This window comes from Perca flavescens, chromosome 2 (assembly GCF_004354835.1).
Source record: "Perca flavescens isolate YP-PL-M2 chromosome 2, PFLA_1.0, whole genome shotgun sequence".
NCBI lineage: Eukaryota > Metazoa > Chordata > Actinopteri > Perciformes > Percidae > Perca > Perca flavescens.
Window position 1 is genome coordinate 33,817,143 of NC_041332.1, and position 23,286 is coordinate 33,840,428.

Consider the following 23,286-nt stretch of genomic DNA (forward strand, 5'->3'; position numbering starts at 1 on the left):
TGCTTGATTAAATGTATTCATCAACTTGACACCACACACACACTATATATATATATATATATATATATATATATATACAGTGGGGGAAATAAGTATTTGACCCCTTGCTGATTTTGCAGGTTTGCCCACTTACAAAGAATGCAAAAATCTACAATTTTAATCATATGTACATTCTAACAGTGAAAGACAGAATCCCAAAGAAAATTCCAGAAAATCACATCATATGAATTTATTAAAATTGATAACCATCTGATGAGGAAAAACAAGTATTTGACCCCCTGGACAAACAGCATGTTAATATTTTGTAGAAAAGCCATTATTGGCCAGCACAGATGTCAAACGGTTTTTATAGTTGGTGACAAGGTTTGTGCACATTTCGGCAGGGATGTTGGCCCCCTCCCTGCAGACAGCCTCCAAATCATTCAGGTTCCAAGGTTGTCGCCTGGCAACTCGAATTTTAAGCTCCCTCCAAAGATTTTCAATCGATTCAGGTCTGGAGACTGGCTAGGCCACTCCAGAACCTTGATGTGCTTCTTCTTCAGCCACTCTTTTGTTGCTTTGGCGGTGTGCTTAGGGTCGTTGTCGTGCTGAAACACCCATCCTCGACCCATCTTCAGCTCTCTCACTGAGGGAAGGAGATGTCGGTCCAGAATTCCACGATACATGGCCCCGTCCATCCTCCCCTCAATACGATGGAGTTGTCCCGTCCCTTGGCTGAAAAGCACCCCCAAAGCATGATGTTGCCACCACCATGCTTGACGGTGGGGATGGTGTTCTTTGGGTTGTACTCGGTGTTCTTTGCCCTCCAAACACGACAAGTTGAAAAGTTCTATTTTGGTCTCATCTGACCACATCACCTTCTTCCAGGCCTCTTCTGAGTCGTCCAGGTGGTGAATGGCGAACTTCATGCGGGCCTGTACATGTTTCTTCTTGAGCAGGGGGACCTTGCGTGCGCTGCAGGATTTCAATCCATGACGGCGTAGTGTGTTACCAACCGTTTCTTTTGTAACTGTGGTCCCAGCTGCCTTCAGTTGATTCATCAGTTCCCCCCTTGTGGTTTTGGGATGATTCCTCACCGTTCGCATGATCAGGGACACCCCACGAGGCAAGATCTTGTGTGGAGGCCCAGACCGAGGGAGGTTGGCGGTGGTGTGGTGCTTCTTCCATTTCCTGATAACTGCACCGACAGTTGATCTTTTCTCTCCAAGTTGCTTTCCGATTCTCTTGTAGCCCATCCCAGCCTTGTCCCTGATGTCCGTAGAAAGCTCTTTGGTCTTGCCCATGGTGGTGAAGTTGGATGCTGGTTGTTTGGGTGTTGACAGGTGTCTTTTATACAGGTAACGAGGTGAGGCAGGTGTATTTGATGTAGATAATTGGTTCGGATTGGGGCTGTGTCTTAAAGAAAGTCTAACTGGCTTGTAGGAGCCAGAATACTTGCTGTTTGTCCAGGGGGTCAAATACTTGTTTTTCCTCATCAGATGGTTATCAATTTTAATAAATTCATATGATGTGATTTTCTGGAATTTTCTTTGGGATTCTGTCTTTCACTGTTAGAATGTACATATGATTAAAATTGTAGATTTTTGCATTCTTTGTAAGTGGGCAAACCTGCAAAATCAGCAAGGGGTCAAATACTTATTTCCCCCACTGTATATATATATATATATATATATATATATATATATATATTCAGTATTCAGTTCTGTGTTTGACTAACAGACTGTGATAACCTTTTACTACATTTGGTCAGTTTTGGGCCAATGACTGCACTAACAAATGAACCCAACGAACAACAGAAACGTTCATTTAATATGATCAGCGAGAACATTCTCTCTTTATTGTATCTTTTTTAAAAACAAACCAAAAAAAAAAAAAAGTCTTTTGTAATTCTCTTTTGTTAACATTTCAGAATTCTGTACAGAATAAAAAGAAAAAAGCACTGCTTAAGAACAGAGTCAAATCTCAAACTAGAAAAAAGAAGAAAAAAAAAAATCCAAAAAAGAGAGGTTTACAATACAAATTAGTAGTAAGACATTGTCTGAAGTGCAATGGCATAGCTCAGATGGGTTAAAACGTGAAACCAAAAAACTTCAAAATAAAAATACTTCTCTATTTTTCCAACAAACAGTAAATTCTTTACAGAGTAGAGACTGTATTATCTGATGTATTTAAACTTGTAAAAACATATTTACAAATAGCCATTATCTTTTATATACTTTCTCATAATCACATATATGTCAGCACCAGTAAAAAAAAACAAAAAAACAAATAAAATAAAACATAGAACATCAACAACAACAACTTTTTTTGTTAAAATGTTGTCTACAGACTTGGTCCCGGAACATAATGATATTTGGAGGAAGCTTCCGTTTCTCTTCGTGAAGGGATTTTAAAACCATAATCAGAGACTTTTACTTTGAAGAAGACAAAAAGGGCCACAGAGGCTGTGACCATAACACTGACCCAGACGGGTTTCCTCTTAACTTCCTGCCTCCACGTTGGAGTGGTAGACCTCAGGTGTTATCCTACACCCCCCCCCCCCCTCCGTTTCACCGCTGTACTGGAGCGGCGGTCAAAGTTTGGAAAAGCATGGAGCAGCGGAACCACAGAAGCGGCACTGCATTTCCTGCACAAGGAAGGCTCGAACAATTCAAGAGTTCATCTTGACACCGACACATGGGTGGGGGGGGGGGGTTCTTTATTTAACCATCCAACCCCACCCCCCCCCCGCCCCCCTGATAAAACTGGGGAACAGTACAACCCGGAAAAAAAAAACATCTGCCTGCCGTTGGCCCGTAAAGTGTGAATTATACTGGCCGTTCCCAACCTGGCGCGCGCCATCGTGACGTCTTTTTTTTGGCGATGCGCGACAAAGCGGAAACAGGAAACACGGACGAGCTCGAGGGCCAGGACTCTGCGGCCGGTATAAGTCACGCTTTAGACTCCACACAGAGAACTTCTGCTTCACAAACATGACAAAATCAAAAGTACAGAACCTCATTTCGCTTACAGGGTGAACGATGGGCGATGGGCGTGGCGGTAAAAGTTTGTATTTAAAGGGGTTGCATTATACAACATCAACAGCCAGGAGAACACACGTGTTGACGCCAAGGAGTTAGTTTACAGAGAAGACAAGGCTTTTTTGGTTTGTTGATTACAGCGTCATCCTCCAAACTTTCACTCTGAGCTAAATACAAAATTAAATTCCTTCTCCAACAGTTGGAGAAGGAAGGTGTTTTCTTTCCAAGGGCTACTGTATCCAAACCTACTTCCACACATATTTATTACTCAAACCGTTAGGGCCAAAGAGTGGACAGCTTGTTGACGATGAGTGAAATGGAAGAAAGCTCAGAGAGGGGGAGACGCTGACCTCAGTGAAGCCCCGATCGTTTTGATGCTAACTGGAGCCGACCGTCGCCATTCTTCGAAGCCAATCAGCTGTCTGAAGCTTCTCTACCATCTATTAAACAAACTCGGTGCTTAGCAGTGGCAACTCGTATTTCTTCACAGTAGTGTTACAGTATAGCACAGTTACGTTCTAGCTGGGAGCGAGGGCGTTTTCTAGCTGCGGTGCAAGAGAAGCCGCGGTCTACAGCGGGGCAGGGCCACCAGCCGTGTCCCAACGGGAGGGAGGGAGGGAGGGAGGGAGGGGAGGGAGGGAGGCTGCGCTGCGACGGGAGGACAGACAAGATTTTCTAAAGACAACACAAACTAAAAGGTTAACTTTTTTTGGATTCCTTTTTTTTGTTTTTAGTTTTTTAAATTGACAAAGACACAACCAGCATCAGTTAGAGATTAAACACAGCAACAAACATAACGTGGGTGGGCTTTCAATGAGCTTTTTTTTTTTTTTTTTTTCTCTTTCCTTAAAAAGTAGAAGTCACTTGTGGTGCTTGAATACATTCAGTGCCCAGCGATCGTTTCGCCTTGTGTCAGCCTGATGTATGCGATGTGGTCTGTGTCACACAGGCAGAGGGTTAAATGGAATTAGCTCCGTTAGCTGCCTCTCACACATCCGCTCATCCTCCCAGGCTGATGCTTGTTTGTTGGTTGGTTGGTTGGTGTGTGTGTGTGTGTGTGGGTGTGTGTGTGTGTGCATGAGCCTTTGAGTCCAAGTGCTTCCTTTAGCTGCCTATTCTCTCCCTCTTTTTCTGCTTTTCACTCTCTTTGTCTTCCTCTGGATGCATACCCGTCATCAACAGCCACGCACAGGAAATGAAGCCCCGCGCCAAAAAAAAAAAAAAAAAAGCCACTCAGGTCCGTTGCCTAGCAAAAAGCACCAGAACTAGAGGGCATAGTGCGCTTGTGTGGCACAATAGAGAGACATTATTTGTTCTGTTGTGATGTTCACAATTTAAACAGAGAAAGGAGCGCTGAGAGTGTGCAACGAGTCTCTGGAGAGAGGGTGGGAAAGGCGGGAGGAAAGAGAGAAGGAGGATGAGAGAGAGAGAGACCAAGTGAAGAGAACAAAGTAAGAGAGTGTGAAGGCAACAGATTTGTGTGTGTGTGTGTGTGCGCGTATATGGGGGGGACACAAATCTAAGAAAGGAAATGGGAGCGTTGAGAGTGCTTTCTACTCCCTTCAGCTCCTCACACAGTTGAGAGATCTGAAGCACTGAGCTGGGTGGCACAAACACACAAACACAAATAAATTGCTGTCTAGAGAACAAGTCTTCCTTCCCCTTCATCAGTGTGCGGTGTTCAGTCAGCCCCCGCCGAAGCTCGGGCTCAGAGCGCTGTCGTGTAAACGGGGCTCGCTTTCAAACACTGGGACATGAGCAAAATTCATTCCGTGGAGAAAGAGGGGAAACTAATGAAACGCACCTCTTCATCTCTATATTGGTTTTTCATTAATATGCACGAGACATAATGATCGCTCTCTCCATCTCACACGCACACAGACAGACACACACACACACACAAAACATAACACAGGAACTCATTTATAACCTTGCTCATGTTTTACAAAACAAAAACATGCCAGTCCACATCATGTCCTCCTTTTTGTTTGACTTTCTCAGGTTTGAACATTTGTCCGACTTTAATGTTTAGTTCATCCAGTAAAAACTCCGCCCCAGTTTCCCCGTTGGCTATTGGCTCGAGAACAAATTGTCAATCCAAACATTGTTTGAGTTCAGCTCTGCCCCTGAGCCATCGCCCATTCCGAAGGCTCCTCCCCCTGAGGGCCCGCCCCCATATCCATAGGATGGCATGTCCTGATTGGCTGTCCTCTGGTAGCCCGGTGGTTGACCTCCAACCCCGACTCCCCCTGGTCCATAGGGTCCACCTCCTCCCCCCCCTGCCCCTATTCCAGGCCCCCCGGGGCCCGGCCCAAACCCCCCCATCCCACTCATCCCCTGGCCCATCACCCCCTGGTTCATCCCCTGGTTTATGACCATGGGCCGGGGCTGGTTGGTCCTGGGCTGAGCGCCCATGTGAGGGCCCATCATTGGGCCCCCCATACCGGCCGCTGGGTTGCCCACTCTGGGGTCCATTCCCTGGCTCATCCCCTGGCCCGGGCCCTGAAAGTGTTGCTTGGCCATGCGCGGGGGTTGACCCGGCTGCATCCCGTAACCCTGGCTGGAGCTGAACCCCACCATGTCTCCTCCCCCTGCTCCTGTAGTCCTTCCGACTCCTCCCCCCATGGCCTGCAGACTCTGTCCCTGCTGCTGCGGCCAGCCACCCGCCACCATTCCCCCGCCTCCTCCTCCTGCTCCCAGCATGCTTTGTAGTCTCTGTGCTTGGGCTTTGGGAGGGCCTTTGAGGGTTTGCTGGCTCATGGAGTTCATTAACATCCCCTGTCCGCCATACCCTCCAGCTCCAGCACCTCCGGGGCCTCCGGACATAACCCCAACCCCAGGACCTGCACCTGCCTGCCGGGGCGGCCCTGCGGCGGGGTTGTGCTGCGGTGGAAGACCCATGGAGGCTTGGACACTTTGGCTCTGGTGCTGCTGCTGGTGGATCATCTGGCTCATGGAGGGGTTGAGGCCGTACAGGGAACCCTGGTTGGACCCCTGGTTGCCGTAGGGTAAGCCCATGTCAGTTTGGGGTCCCACGGAGCCCCCTTGGCCCTGTACAGAACTCATCTGGACCATCTGCTGCTGGTTCTGCTGCTGCTGTTGTAGGAGACGGGCGGCCCGGATGTTCTGGAGCGCCTGGCTTCTGGATGCCAAGTCCTGAGGAGGGCCTAGAAGAGGAGAATCAGAGGAGTTAAAAACCAGAGAACAGAGACAATGGAGTTGGGAAAGAATTAGAGAGGCATATGGGGACTGAAATCACAAAGGAGCTGGACTTTCGTAAAACAGCTTTGAAGCCTGTATATTAACTCCACTTAACTCACCAAATGGCACGTAAGACCGACCTAATAAGTCAGTGCTGAGGCAAAGATTTATGTTCCGTGACAACCAGTTTACTCTGGAAACAAATGCCTCCCTCCCAATTTAGTTCAAATCCGACCACGCAAAAATAAAACACACTGAAGCGCCAGCATCTCACTTCCCCACACGTTTTCCTATCAGAGCCTCTGTACTGGCAGAGCTGAGGAGGTCTGCTAGTGTGGAAATGGCTCTAAATCCTCTAATAAACCCACTTCTGACATCATTCCACTAATCCCTCACCTCACAGCATGGACTGGAACTGTAACAGAGGAGTCAGAACGGAGAGGATCACACACTCCAGACTCGTAAGTAAGTAGGGAGGGAGCACAGTTGGAGGTAATGCAATAGCCGCATCTCTTCCACATATCACTTCATGTAAATATAAGTAAGAATGGAGAGTATCATTATGTTCTGATAGCAGGTTATACAAGTGCAATCATTGCTTTCAAATCACTGATACGCTGCAGGATAGCTGAACTAAGAGATACATTTCTAGGCCAGAGTTTTATGCTGAAGCCCCCTCTTCCTCTCCATATCATCTCCCAGACTTACAGACTCTCTGATGGCTATAAATGGCTTTGGACTGGACTCTCCTCCCTCTCTGTGTTTTTCTTTTGTCTGTCCATCATCCTCTCAACCACTCCTCTTTCTTTCTTTCTTTCTCTCTCTCTCTTTCTTTCTCTTCCTAACCTCTCCATCTACCTACCAGACCATCTACCTATTCCTCTAGTTGCCAGCCTCCCCCCTCTCTCCCCCTCTCTCATCCATCTCTCTGACTTCACCGGAACTCTGGGGGATCCAGGACAGACAAGTTGCCGTGGTAACAGGCAGAGCAGGAATATTCTATTTTTTTTTTTAAAAAGACTGAGAGAGGAGAGAGAGAGATAGAGAGAGAGAGGCTGAAGAGCATCTGAGCGCCAACAGATGTATGTGACAGACAGACAGAGAGGACGAGGTTTGGTTTCAGGGTGATGCCCAGTCAGCGCGGCTGTTTGCATTCATGTTTGTACGTGTTTGTGTGTCTATCTGTCTCTGAATATGTCAGAGAGTGAACTGTAAAATCTGTGAAACGTCTAAGTGTCTTAACTCTCTACCATGTATACCATACTTGTTGCAGACCAAGTGTGCGTGTGCGATTGGAAGCTTTTTTTGTTAAGCATCAAGATGCTCTGCAAAGAACTAGAAAGTGATTTACCAAAAATCCATATACTAATGTAGTCATCAAGCTTTAGAATTCAAGTCAGGTCGATTTGGTTATTAGAAAATCCATTGGGGTGCTGCCATTCTTATGTGTTTTGCACAACTTGTGTGCATTGTTGCACAGATGAAATGGATGCATGTGTTTGTGTGTCTCACCTTGGTACTGATTGACTTGGGGGTATGGATTCCTCTGGCCTTGGCCCAGCTGTCTGGGGAGATGCTGCTGCTGTTGGAGCTACACACACACACACACACACACACACACACACACACACACACACACACACACACACACACACACACACACACACACACACACACACACACACACACAAACAAACAAACAAACAAACAAACAAACAAACAAACAAACACAAACACACACAAACACACAAATGTTAAGAGTGTCGGTTAGAAATGTTACATGCCTTCATATTTATTTCATAAATTCAGGTTTGGTATCATTATATGATACAGACAAGAAAAAGGGTCACACAAAAAGAACAGTAAACAAAACAGATTTTATGAACATTAAATATGATTAATTAAAGAATGAAATAATGTTTTCAAATGCACACTGAAGTCCTAGCTCTAGAGCTAGTTTATAACGATAAAGCCAAGATTTTGGTTACTAGACCTTCACAGGGGCAAACATATTTGCCTGATTTGTTTTCATTAAAAACTTGCATTAGAAGCATTCTTTTCTCCATGTTATATTTTCTTGCACCTTAATATTGTGTTGTGAGTGTGGTAAACCTCCAAAAAGTACACTGTCAGAGTCATAACATTACATTCTGAGCGAGAATGGTGCCTTGGCACGGCAGGTGTGAGTACAGGGAATGTCCTCAATTGGAATTTTGATAGCTGATCAATCATTTGAGTGATTTATTTAGTATAACTGCGACAGATAGATGTGGCTGAGCAGATGTTTGGTACAGTAGAGTTAAAACAGATTTTTTTCTTTGGTGATGTAGATGAGACAGATGTTTGGTAAAGCAGAAGTGAGACAGATGTTTGGTAAAGCAGAAGTGGGACAGATGTTCGGTCCAGTAGAGACAGATGATTGGTACAGTAGAAGATAGCCAGATGTTTGGTACAGTAGAGTGATGTAGATGAGACAGATGTTTGGTACAGTAGAGACAGAAGTTTGGTATAGCAGAAGTGAGACAGATGTTTGGTATAGCAGTAGTGGGACAGATGTTTGGTACAGTAGAGACAGATGTTTGGTATAGCAGAAGTGAGACAGATGTTTGGTATAGCAGTAGTGGGACAGATGTTTGGTACAGTAGATGAGATGAAGGTACGATATCCATTTGACAACATACACTAATGCCCAGCAGGATGCATTTCCTTTCCAGACACCTATATGTGTGTGTCTGTGTATGTTTTTGCAGATCCAATTAAAACCAACATAGTGGGTGGTGACGTTAAAGTTCAGAACTCTTTAACACTTGATTCCCTCACAGAGAGAGAAATAAGAAGAAAACACCACATTATCACAGCAGGCGGCATGTGGCAAAAACACACACACACACACACACACACACACACACACACACACACACACACACACACACACACACACACACACACACACACACACACACACACACACACACACACACACACACACACACTGCAGAGATGAAAAGGAAGTAGTGAAGAGGGGGCTGGTTGAAGGTAATTATACATGCAACCAGACATCAGTAAGGGAGAGGATGAGCTGCTCTGGTTAGAGCTGCAGACACAGACACATATGCAGAGTGTATGAATAAACAAAAAATGATAGTTTAATGCAGTTGGTTTCATCACCACGCCATCACACTAACATTACGCTATGAGTGCTCTGATTGAGAAACACTCACCTGCTCGGCCAGGAGTTGCTGCTGCTGCTGCTGCTGCCTCTGCTCTCTGAAGAGCTGCTGTTTCTGCTGCTCCATCATGTGCATCTGCACCCTCTTCTCCTCCATCGCTATCATCTGTTTCATCATGGCCGCCTGCTGCTGGTTGCCCACGTAGCCCGGAGGTGGTCCTGAACCCTGGTTGGGCCCCACCCCTGAGGCCACGCCCCCAGCAGGGTGAGGAGGCGGGATGGCGCCCGGTGGCCGTGACATTCCCACCACACCTTGTTCCTGCACAGACAGAGAGGAGGGTGGGGGGCAGTTGGTCAGTTGGAGTGTTGAGCAATTCATCACTTATCAATCAAGCAAGTAAAAGGAATAGTTTAACATATCCGCTAGACGGTCAACATCAAAGGATGTGCCTTGTGGCCCGCCTCATTCTGCCTCCGATGGCTTACCCTGGTATTCTTACCAATGCCCACTCCCCACGCCTAGACCTAACTATGTCGACCATTCTAGCAGATCCGATTTAGGATCTACCAGAGTTACGGGAGAAGATTGATACCGCTCTCATTTCCGTCTGTTTAAAGGGATACTTCACCAATTTAGCATTCAGCTTTGTATCAGTAGAAACCCGATAGTATTTCTGAATGACCATGCTTCCCTCCCTCATGTCCCCCTGAGACGAGAGATCTCTGCATTTGGGGGTCTGGAAAAAAATCTTCCGATGACGTAAAATGACGATTTTTGCGTCATTGGAAGATTTTTGGGCCAGAGGCAAGGACTACACATTGACATATATAAAATGGGCCAACAGACCCCGTTGCTCTGGACGGAGACCAGTGAAGGATATTAGAAGCACTTTTCTGGTGATCTCTTGCTTTACTGCGCAGCCTCCAACTGACAGAGACAAGGTAAATGTGACGTGAGCAACGTGTCTGAAAGTTGTAAGTGTTCTGGTAGCTGTGACAAGAGAAATCTCAATCATTTACAATCTTACAGAGACGGAGAGCGTATATATATATATATATATATATATATATATATATATATATATATATATATAGGTAAGGAGATAACATAAGCACAGGCTAATTATTGCTAACTAACATGCTAGTTAACATTAGTAATTAAACCTAAACAGCTAATGTAAGTCGAAACTGCCTGCGACCTTCTCCTGTACTATACGGTAATTCCTCTACTGTGCGACAGTAAGTCACTTGGTTATGACACAATCGTTAGCTTATTTTTACAAATATATCAATCAATATATGATTCCTAACACCTTAATGAACAAGAAAATATATGATTATCATAGTAACAAAACCATAGACAAACAATATTTGACTCATCTCTTATCTTTCCATAAAATGTGCTTGTTCCTATGCTGTCCATTTTGGATTGAAAGATAGAGGCGGTTCCCGGCCTCCCAGCCAATCAAATAACACATCACTGAAAAGCCCAGGATGTCCTCTGTACAGTACAGCCGGAATTAAGAGACTTGCACAAAAGATTCCAAGGAGAGAAATGAAACTCAAATGTCCACTACAGTGGACATAAGTCAATGGGCTGGGTCTCAGGAGGATATGTTAAATGTGTAACATCACTTGAGTCACGATGAAACGTTGTTTCGTGTATATGGTTGAAATGATAATAAAACACGCTTGCGTTGAGTTGAATGCCTCTGTCTGTCTGTCAAGCGGTAGGCGTGGTTTGGGAGTGGACTCAAAGCAGCGAAGCAGGTGCATTCTGGGATTTGGTGTTTTTCATCCATATTAGACAAAAACAAATTTTCTGGCTTTTCTCGGCCTAGAAAGCACCAATTTAAATTTTTTTCTTCACATTTCTACTACATAAGTGACACAATTTAAAGATATATTCAGCTTACCAGGGGTTGAAATATTCCTTTAATATCATGTTAGCTTAGTGTAGTGACTGGAAACAGGGGCAAACAGCTAGCCAAGTTTTACACTTTCGTTTTGATAGATTGTGACTACAGATTGAACAAATGAGATGTAACATGTACACTTTAGACTTGCTAGGCAAAATCCGGTTCCTTCTGTTTTTAATCTTTGTGCTAAGCTAAGCTCACTGGCTGCAAGCAGTATAGCTTCATATTTACAATACAGATATAGGAGTGGAATTAATTTTCTCTTAACTTTCAGCAAGAAAGCAAATAAGCTTGTCAAACTGTTGCTTTATAGTCTATTTTAATGTTTATATAGCTATAAGGGTAAAAAAATGGCTAAATTATCTTTTTTGCACAGCCATTGCTAACTATGAAAACCTCCTCTTGTGTGCTATTGTCACTGCTCTTTATCACAAGTTGATGTCGCACAATAACATCAGGGAGACACTCCCAGTGTTGTTGCCATCTACAGTGGCACCTTTGCACAGTCTGTTTAAGCATAGAACAAAAGACACAGTCCAGCTGACTGTGAATGGGAGTGAAACACAAGATAAAGACAGGACTGCCTCAAGATTCAGCTCGTCGGGCCACCCAGAGTCCTCCCAATGGGGCACTGGTTGGTCCTCGCTGCATACATTATCTACTCATTAGCATATAAAGAGCACTTCCTCCTCCACTCAGCCGTATGCTAATCTCTAATAGGATGAAATGGCCTCCTCTGGCCAATGGGAGGGGAGCGTTTATGAATCTATTAAAGGTTAGATTGCTGAACGAGAGTGGACATCGTTTAGGCCCGCCGGCAGTGAGGGAGGGGAGAGGCCTGAGAGGAGAAGAAAGAACAATTCAGGCCAGTAAAGAGTGTGTGTGTGTGCACGCACACATAAAAATGCAACAACACACAGCCACCCACAGAGGAACAGACGGTGTACAACAAATCACATTTAACTGCAGGGCAAGAATGAAACAGCAAAAGCAGGATTAGCGTAGCGCATCGTAGCCCTGGCAAGAGTCGGCAGCGCATCACTATACTCAATATGTTTTGAAAGAGCCAAAGCTTCATAATCCGTATTGAGGCTCCGCTCTTCTTAGAAAGGAGTTAGGTGGAGATAAACCTCATATATTAGAGCACAAAAAACCCCGCAGAGCAAACAGAATGGGCTGCTTAAGACTGGCTCACCAGACAGCCAGACCAGACTGATCGATGTTCAGAGCTACGTGTCTCATCTCCGGTTGGCATGTTCCTACCGGATGGCAACGGGGCAGTGAGACGATGTAAGAGAAGGAGCAGAGAGAGAGGGGAAGGAGAGGCGTAGTGTCAGAAAAGGACCAACAGGTGGCAGTGGTGATCTTTAAGCACGCATATATGTGTGTGTGTGTGTGTGTGTGTGTTTGAGTCTCACTGGCCTCCTCTCAGCAGATGGCTCAATCATGACGGCTCTGATCTACGATCTCTCCCTCTCCCCCACTCACTCTACCTCTTTTCTTCCCTTCCCTCTAAACACCCCACCATCAAACTCCTTTCTCCACTCTTTCTCTGGTTCTCTCGCTCTCTCATTTTCTCTCCGTAGACAGAGGGCCCTGAGTCATGTCCGCACAATTGCCAGGGAACGAAGGAACGGAAGAGACATGGTTTTCAAAGGAGGGGGGTGGGGGAGGAAAGAAGTCTCAGAGAATTAAAGATTTTGGTGGAAGGGGTGTGTGTGTGTTGCGGGGGAGAAGTGGCAGTATTAGCACAGTAGCAGTTAGCTGCAGAAATGACAGAAAACGGCAGCATGTATACACTGTATATAGTTAAAGACATGCAAAAGAGAGAGAGAGACACTTGACGTAAGGATGCAAACAGATCTAATGAATTAGCAGCAGTATCAGTAGTATCTCAGTGTTATTAGTACTTCACTGAAGCGTTGCTAATATACACTGAATTAAATGTCACGCCAATAAAGCTTATTAACTAGAAAGCAGGTATCCACAAATTAATTGAAGGTAAGAGAAAAGAACGTGTGAGGAAAGAGGGAAGGCAGAAGGAGAAAAAGAAGTGGGGATAAGGACAGCGGAAACCAGGAGGTGAGGAGCCAAAAGAGGAGGAGTAAAAGGTGGGATAGAGGGGAGGAGAGGAGAGCAGGTACCCTGGCAACAGTTGCTGTGGCGAGGAGCAGATGGCGCTCGGAGGAGCGGTTATGGCCGCCGCGCCTGGTCACCCTCCACAAACACCCTCACATTTACCCTACAATTTTACTTGGGCTTTCCAACTCTTCTTGCTCTGTTTATCCGTACATCTTCCATTCTCTCTGTCCGATCTCATGAATGTTGTTGAATAATTTAACAAAGAGCCTCCGCAGTCTGTTTTCTCTCTTTGGCCCTCGTCAATCCAACTCTCTATCTTTGCCTGCGTTTCTCCGTCCCCCCTCAGACGCATTCATTCTGGCACCTATAGGGCCTGCTTGAGTCAGTCCCCGAACTCTGCGCTCTGCAACAGAAATGGGTCAGTGGCTAATGAGGCTCACTGGTTAGCTCCTAACTAAAGGAGGAACAGAGTTTCAAATGGCAACAGCCTACTAGAAGTTGCAAATAGACCAGTTTGTAGTAGGAAGGATCAGAGAGCATGAAATGAAAGTAGAGGAGGTGAATGTATCGCAGGTTGTTCCGGAGGATGTGCAAGTTTGTTTTTCTGTGCGTGTGTGTGTGGTGGAGGCTGTCAACGTTATTGAGTTAAGAAGCATGGAGAGCCCAGGTGATTACATTACACGTGAAGTGAGCGGAAATGTGTGTGTGTCCATGTGTGTAAGGCAGAGAGTGGGGGGAGAGATTGTCAGAGAGATTTTCCATTTTTTTCCTTATGGGGCAGACATATGTGTCTACTGTATTTAAAGTATGTGTGTTTAAAAGTGTATAGCACTGGTATGGTCATACACTCTCCAGTCAGGATTACATCTCACACACACACACACACACACACACACACACACACACACACACACACACACACACACACACACACACACACACACACACACACACACACACACACACACACACACACAGCAGCGGCGCCTGGCAGATGAGTGCTGGGTGTCTGTGTGCTCTCCAGAGTGGCTCACATCTGTCACCCACTTGTGTAAGAGAAGGGAGGGAGGGAGGGAGGGAGTGAGTGTGAAGAGGAGGAGAACAGGAGCAGTGAAAGAAGAGGGAACAGAGAGTGAGGGCCGAATGGATGAGGAGACGACGGCTGCAATCAGACTGAGGAAGTGAACAGGAAGTACTGTACATCTGATCTGCCTGCGCTATTTTTGTTTTTTATCCTGCATTTGGATCAGCAGCAGCAAAGCTGAAGCAACGTTGGATGTGTTGCAGCAGTTGATGGTTTGTGCTGCAGATGCATGGAGTGAGTTCAAGTTTGAAGGCCACAGGTTCCCCCATGTCTTTCCCAGCCAGCGCTCATCACTGTCTGAGTGTTCTTGAGCTTCACACTGGTGGACCTTGCACCCTGACCCTGCGTAGAAATATGCAAATCAAAAAGCGGTAAAAGACGCTGGTAGTAGGGCTGTGACGGTATAGTTTTTTTCTTACCGCGGTGAAGAAGCAACCGTATCACCGCGGTATGTCGGTTAACCGCAACCCCCTTAAGAGAGTAGCGTAAGTTAGAGCAAGAATAGCAGGGTGCCTTAAGTGTGTGATGTCAGTGCTCGTGTGGTCGCGCAAGGAGAGCGAGATTGCAGTGTTTCCATTTCAGCTCAATGTGAGAGTCTTTACTGTGTCTTGCTGTCATTTAAGGCCGCGTTGCCTTTTCTCAGTTCAGAAAGCTCTATTGTCGATAAAGTTAAAAATAAAGTAAATGTTAGCCGACAATGGCGAGTGCAGACACTTCGCAGCACAGCGGTCTAGCAGCTGAGCAGACAGAGAGCAGAGAGGGCAACTCGGCACTCCGCTAACTTGTTGCTCTCACTACCAACATGAGCTGCTCTGTTTAGGCTACAGAACGTGCATGCAGGCTGACATTTAACCGTGCGGTTTTGTCAGGATTAATCTATAAACAGAAGGAAACTCCGCTAGCTGCTAGGCTAAAGTGCAATGGTAAACACTACAGTGGTAATGTCCACCTCTGCTGAGAACAGAGAAACGTCTTTGCCTTCCCAACTGTGTATTATATTAAATGTTACCTGTAGTAGTAGTAGTAATAATAATAATAATCAAATAAAAATCAATAATAAAAGTTTTTTTTTCTCTCCATAACCTCTTCAAATAGGAGAGAATACAACAAAGTACACCGAGAGATACATAAACACACTGTGACGCGCTCACGATTGTATTGCAATGATTTATTCCTCCACACGTAAAATACAACTAGCACTGCAGTTACCAAATGTAAAGTTACTTTGTGAGTCGAAATTTGCGCGGTAGTGTGGCGGAATAAATCCTTGGAATACAATCCTTGAGTGCGTCACAGTGTGTTGATGCATCTCTCAGTGTTTAGTCCCTCGCGGCAGCACTATGTTGGACCGCTTACAGCCGCAACACTGGTCAACAGAAAGTGTTGGCTCCCAGGCTCACCAGGTGATCAGGTGAAGCAAACAAATATGTTAGAACTTCCGCTCAAACCGCGATGAAAACGCCCACCACCTACAATACAAGTGCACAACACAATAATCAATAAATAATATAAATGACACCATAAACAACATACACTATGTGGCTCCTACACTGTCGATGAGGATAACTAAACAATGATTGTTGCTTTCATAATATTTAATATCACACGACATGTGTTCTCCTGTAACCTTCGGCAGCAAAAAGTAAAAAAAAAAAAAAAAAAAAAAAAAAATGCGGTGATGGCGGTAGTGATCACCGCGGTAGTGGCACGTCACCGCCGGTATTGCGGTGATGCGGTTATTGTCACAGCCCTAGCTGGTAGTAATGGGACAGGATGCCTCTCCGGAGGTGTCTGCTGGAGTGGAGTCTCTGCATTCACATCCAGCCTGAGGCAATGGATGTGCAGATCTATAGCAAGTATTGATGTATGTAGGATGAATAGAAAGACGAATAGAAAAGCTGGCATAGTTATTTTCGTCAATGCATGCAGGTGCAAGGTACCCCTACAGCATAGAGTACAGTAATGATATAACTGTACTGTAGAAATGCAGCATCCATTACATAGTTTAATAATTGTCTTTTATGACATCTATGGAAATGACTTTACATATTTCATTGTATATTCATAAGAAACATACATTACCTACATTTCAAAGTATAGTATGATTTCTAATATATAATAGAAATAATAGATAGATAAATTGTACTATGTGCACAGTTGGCTGTGTTAGTAATAGGCTTACAGCTGTATGCTATTGCGAACCTATGATTAGGATTGGGCATCAAGAACTGGTTCCAAATTGGAATCGTTTCAAAAATTACTTCGTTTGGGAAAATTTGGTTTTGAATCCAATCATCGGTTCCAAATTTAACATGCGCAAGTTTTGGTTTCTGTAGCAGCCACCGTATTTCCAGGCTTGTTGTGTTGCAGCCATAGAGCACAGTAAGCTGCACTCAAGTGTGGTTTTACGTTGAGAAAAAAAAAGGTTGCCAAAAACTGTAAATCACCATCGAATCAAAATAAAATCTTCCTCTTATCTGTGAAATAGGCATGTGACCCATTTCACCTCCACCGCTCAAAGAATCGGAATCGAGAATCGATAAGAACCGCAATCAAAAGGAAGAATCTGAATTGGAATCTGATTCCCAAAAACGATGCCCAACCCTACCTATGATCAGTACCAAGACCACACAACGACATGGAGGTGGATAGCTTAAAACTGCCAAAATATAGACAGCTCAAAAGACAAAAGTAATGTTACTGCAAATGCAATGCGACACGACTCTTAAATTACATTGCAATCATAGGTAGCCACAGACTGGATTTTGTGTCAGTACACCATTAAGAGCTGTAGTCAAGTGTCCTTAAGCATCCCACTCAACCTGCTCCTTAGTGTATGTTAATAACTGACAGAGTAGATATGGGCTGTGAGCAGATATAACTAATCCACTACTCGATGCCCTACACAGATGACCAGGACACTGCGTACAGTACAAACAGTTTTGTAACTCTCAGGACTAAACACTGGAAAGTACAAGGATCAAGGTCAGATTAGAAGCCCAATTTGCCCTTGGCAACTAAAGTGTCAGGCATTACGATGGTCTGGCCTTCCAACTGAGCCTCAGATCACAATTATATCAAGCATTTTACAAGTTTGTCAATTGAGAATTGTGAATTTGAACATTATCATGTAGGTTTCTGGTCTACGGCTATAATCTGAACAAAGTAGTCGATGAATGAAGTCTTCACAGTTTGTTAGGATTCTTTAGTCTGTTCCCATCTTAAGTCATCATATAAGAAGAGGACAGGATGTGTGTCAGCGTATGTTGTCAATTTGTCTCTGCTTAACATGGTAGATGTGAAGTCAAGGAATAAAGTAATTGTAATGAAGAAACAACAAACCTGTTGTGTATTAGAATGCATGGTTAAAAACATGTAATGAGTAACAAGTATTATGCAGCACCTGACACACAACCATAATGACACACACATGCACACACACACACACACACACACACACACACAAAACCCTGAGCAGATGGTGGAGCCAGACCTCACAGTATCATACTATCCCCACAGCGCCAAAGGTAAAAAAAAAAAAAAGACATCACTTTGACACACACACACACACACACACACACACACACACACACACACACACACACACACACACACACACACACACACACACACACACACACACACACACACACACACACACACACACACACACACACAAAAGTAAAAGCCAGTGGTTTGATTCTTAGCCACCAGTTGTGTAGAATACATCCAACACACCTATACAGACAGACACACACACACACACACACACACACACACACACACACACACACACACACACACACACACACACACTTTGTCCCTGAAGAGAGTTATATTTAAACTGCTGGAGAGGAGTCTTGCTCCCTACAGAGGTCTGTTTAATCTCTTAACATCTCTCTGCTCTAAACCCTAACTGCCCTATTTCTGAACACACACACACACACACACACACACACACACACATGTTTCTCTTTAACATGGCTCTCCTTTTCTCTTACATACACAGAAACATAAAGCCATGTGCACCGATCCGATATTAGGATCGGATATTGGCCCGATATTGACAAAATAGCTGGATCGGCAAAATGAACAGATCCACGGGCCGATCCAGTTTTTTTTTTGTTTTTTTTTCTCCGTCCCTGCACCGGGACCCCTGTTAACTGCGTAGCCTTCTCACTCATGGTAGTAACTTTATGACACAACAATTAATAACCCAAAACTAACTCTCTTTAAAAGGATAAAACACCATAGCATATAACAATTTGTGACTTAAACAGTTTCTAACACTAATAATTTTACATTTACAAATGTACACTGCCCAACCGCATGCTGGGTAAAATTATAGCTGCTAGCCTAGCTAGCCAGGTAGCATAACAGTCTGTTAAGCTGGGCGAGGCTCCGGTCGCTACTGCACATTCAAGAACCGAGAAGAAAGTTAGCTAGAGGATGAAGAAAGACCGGAGATACACCAGAACAACGCATGCTCAAGAGAGGAGCCGTCTGTTGTTCCCAAGTTTTTTGTTTCTAAAAAAATCGGACATAATTTAGCCACTGTTGTTGCCCGTCGCTCCAACGTTCCCGTGCTAACGTTACTGTGCTAACGTTAAAGACAGCACTTCAAGCATGCAATGGAGCAACATTATGAACACAATCCACCTCCGGTCCCGCTACAGACCGTTGAGAGAGACGGGTTCAGAGCAATGATTAAAACTCTGGATTTAAGATGTCTGGCCTCGCTGAAATACGTCCGCCAACCTGCTAACATTATTCAAACAGTGAAGGAGGCTGACGGCGGAGCTACGGTCAGTCGCCCACTACAACCACACTACAACCTAACTTACCTGTGGCCAAGTAGTGGTTATACAACTAGCTTACAACTATTTAGTTTTGAAAGGGAAAAAATTGTTTAAAATTGTTTGTATGTGTATTCATTCAATTTGAGTTTATTTTACTACTTTGCAGTTTGCACAATAAAAATAGTTTAGTTTCTGTAACTGTTTGATGGATTCTCCTTCATATAAAGTTATTGTATAATGTCGTGGAGCCAAGCCAACCCTTTAGTAATCAAAGCTTTTAGTAAACATGATGACATTAATATGTTTTTGTGATATTCTATGTACTCCTGACAGTAGAATAATCCATTATAAACCTATATAAAGGTGGCCCATTATTGAAGGCCCATTATTGTTATTTATTTAAATTTAGTTTGATTAGGCTACATTATATATATAAAGTTAATGTTAGTTAGTTAATGTTAGCTAGCTACAGCTAATAAAATCTGCTAGCAACAGTTGTCATTTCAGCAGACAAAAGCACCAACTATAAATGAGAAGCCTGCCTTTGTCTACTTATTGCTGAAGTCAAGGACCCGTTGTTTCCGGGGGGGCCCTGGTTAGCTCACCTGGTAGAGCGGGCGCTCCATGTACTAAGGCTCCGCCCTTACCGCCCTTACCGGCCTTACCGCCCTTACTGGCCCTTTGCTGCGTGTCATTCCCCTCTTTCTTCCCCCTTTTTCTGGTCTTCAGCTGTCCTATCCATTATAGGCCAAAAAGCCCAAAAAAATTATCTTAAAGAAAAGAATTTCAAGTGATAAACCTGCCACCGCTGTGAAATGTGCCGTGCTGGAATGGTAAGCTTGACAGGTGAAGCAACAGTAAAGGAGGGATGGGGCTTAGAGAAGGGTCAACTGTGGTCGGCAATCGTTTTGATATGAAATGCCATTTTAAAATGCTCTTGTTAATCAGTGTGCAATATCAGCATTAAGCTTGCCTTCATCTCCCGAGCCCGCTCAGGCACTGTTGTCCTTCTATCTTTTGTCCTTTTGTGCTGCATTCTGTGAAGAAGGCAATATAAGTACTAGCCAATCAGAGGCAGAGTAGAGCGGGTCTTTGCGGAATGCGGATGGGGAAAACGTCAATCAAACTACCAAAAATAACAGGCTGTGCTCCTGCCAATGGCTGTGAAAGAGGTCATTTGGCATGCGGATGAGGACACTTTTTGATAACACTTTTGGTTGAAGGTACACTTGAAGGTATCTACATAAGAATGACATGACACTGTCATGAACACATGAACCCTAACCCTAACTCTAACCCTAAGGGCCTCTTTACAGTTGCAGCACCCGACCTGTCGCGCACCAATGTGACGTCGAAATGACGTAGATCTCGCTGGCGCGCCACTCTATTTTTTTTTTCAGCGGCGCACGACAAAGCAGAAACAGGAAGCATGGACGAGTTCGAGGGCAACCGGATGTCAGGACTCTCAGAGTGACTGCAACTAGTGTCGCGACCACCACGCGCAAGTATAACTAGTTACGGTGCTCCCATGGCGTCACGCTAGGTCGGAAACGGCGAGTATACCGCACGTCATGACAAAAACCGAATGACACTGAATGACCGTCTTAAAACAGTCATAAATGTTTATGACTGTTTATAATGTTTATGACACGTTCATGACCGTGTCATGTCACATGTGTAGATACCTTCAAGTAAAGTGTAACCCACTTTTTTTTGCACACTTACTGATGGTGTGCCATTGGTCAAGCTATGTCTAAGGTTGCTGACCCCTGCACTAAAGAACATCACCAATTACCTAACGAGTTGCATGTACCCAGGAAGTAATCATTTTAGAAATCACACAAAACCCTTCATCCGTACCACATGCACACCCTGCTACTGTCTTTTCTAAGTAGCAATTATTAGAATACACTCAGTGTTTAAAGACGACTTCCCTTCACTGACATGCCAGTGTGTGCATTATCTGCAGTGGTTAAGTGCCTAAATGAGGCTTTTTAATTGTTAGTTTATGGAGAAGCTGCTCAATGCATGGGTAAACAGACGTCACAAGCTGATCCCCTGGGGTTGGCTCTTCTCTCTCTTTTTCTTTCTCCCTTGATGGAGTGCTTTCAGATAACTTCAGACCCACATCACTGCCACCATCGTCACCCCTCCCTGCTTCCTCCTCTCTCTTTCCGTCCGTCTACGTTCATCCTTCTTTACGCTCCTTCGCCCCCCCCCATCTTCGTAGCACTCTCTCTTTTCCTTCTCACCTCGTCTTCCCTCTATCTTTCCCTCCCTCCCTCCCTCCCTTCTCTCTTTCAGTCCCTCCCACTTGGGCCATCAGGGTAGTGTGAATCCTTTGGTAAACGTCTGTTGCCTTGCAGAGCTTGTCAGTAAAGCCAGAGCTAATTAGCGGAATCACAGAATAATTAGTTTTTCTTCTTGTCGTTTACTTCCCACCACCCTCTCCATCACCCCATCCCTCTTCTCCCACCTCGCCTTTAGTTTTTTTCTGCTGTTCAACAGTCAACGCTGTAACAGAGCTATAGGGGGTGTCTACATTTCTCTAAAGGTCTCACTTTCTCTTGATTTCTTTCTCTCTGAATCTCTTGAGACATGTCTCTTCCCTTCTCTCCTCTCTTTCTGTCTCTTCCTACATCTCACAGTGCCTGTTCCCCTTCTACATCTGTCTCCTCTCTCCCCCGGTGGAGTATTTTCCCGCCCACACCTTTATTTTTTTTCTTCTTCCGCTATTGAGGTTTCTCTTGCTGTTGTTGACTTAAACACATGGCCGAGCTTGTTTTCTCACTCTGTGCCTTCCTCCCACTCGGCTTACATCTTCCCCTCCCTCTTCTTTCTCTCTCTGTCTCCGGCTCACTCTTGTTTGTCCCTATAGCCAGTGTTTGGTTACACATCTACTTCTCCCTCTAGGTCGGCCAACAGTCCACTCCTTCAAAAATGATTTCCCCTATATATCCCTCCCTGCCTCCTGCCGCTTCTCTTCATCTCCTTGGGGGTGGCTGTTTGCTCCCTTCCTTTATCAACATCAGCTTTCCCTCCGTCACTCCTCGAGTCATTCCTCCACCCACCCTTCCCTCGGTTCTCTCCCTCCCTCTTAACCACTCCTCAATTGCTCTTGTTTTGTAGAAATGATAAGGCGGCGGGAGGAAGGGTCTCTGGTCACAACCGAGGTAATTGACTCTTTACGGTTCCGTTTTTGTGTGGAGACTGCTCCGGTTTAGTCAGGCTTCGCAGCCTCCCCACCAGAGCCCCACCACGTTGTATCAGCCATTCTCTACACAGGTACTTTCAAAGAAGTAATAGGTTAGCGTACAGGATCAGATGGATGCTCTTTGAGGAGCAGTTCTACGCCTGCTCGTGCTTTATGCTTTGCTCTAACCAATGCCATTGAATTCATCACAGACACACATACTGTACACTGGATGGGTTGCATGCCAAGGTAGAGCTCGGAGCGAAATGGAGGAAATCAAATATCAAAAATATATTTTTGACCAAATACTTTACCTCGATATTGCGGTTTGACTATTGGTGCATCACAAAACATTTCGTAATCAAATTTCTGATTAATAATCATCAGTAATGTGGACATAATGTCTAAGTGGGGAAAAGGCAAATAATAGAACAGCTAGAACAGTCTGGTAGGTTCAGAAAATTATATCACTTTACTGTAATGTAGCCTTTAAAACCAGGAAAAGACAACACTTATTTCATATTGCAATATTACAATATCCAAAATCTAGCCTCACATATCGATATCAATATAATATCAATATATTGCCCAGCCCTATGCCAAGGTTTTTCATTTTGTTTCACTATTATATAAAATTTGGTAATTTTGTAATCTATCAGCTCTGATCACATGTTCACATAATCATCAGAGGAAACCTTCTGGGTGTACTTTGTCAACCATGGTTCTTCATTAATGAATGGAGCATCCCTCTGCTGCCAGTGTTGTTCTGTTCTCTCTCTGTTTGGGGCTGTTGGGGTTGAGAGAGTTTGGATCAGATCT

General features: G+C 44.6%; 1 protein-coding gene across 1 annotated transcript in view; it reads right to left on the reverse strand.

Moving 5' to 3' along the window:
* Window positions 1-5,090: 5,090 nt before the first annotated feature.
* Window positions 5,091-23,286, reverse strand: part of maml3 (mastermind-like transcriptional coactivator 3) — a 118,068-nt gene continuing 99,872 nt past the window's right edge. The window contains exons 4-6 of the mRNA XM_028589704.1: window positions 9,443-9,709; window positions 7,734-7,812; window positions 5,091-6,187 (exon numbers count right to left, since the gene is read on the reverse strand). Coding sequence (XP_028445505.1) covers window positions 5,091-6,187; window positions 7,734-7,812; window positions 9,443-9,709 — 1,443 coding nt within the window. The remainder of the gene's footprint in view (window positions 6,188-7,733; window positions 7,813-9,442; window positions 9,710-23,286) is intronic.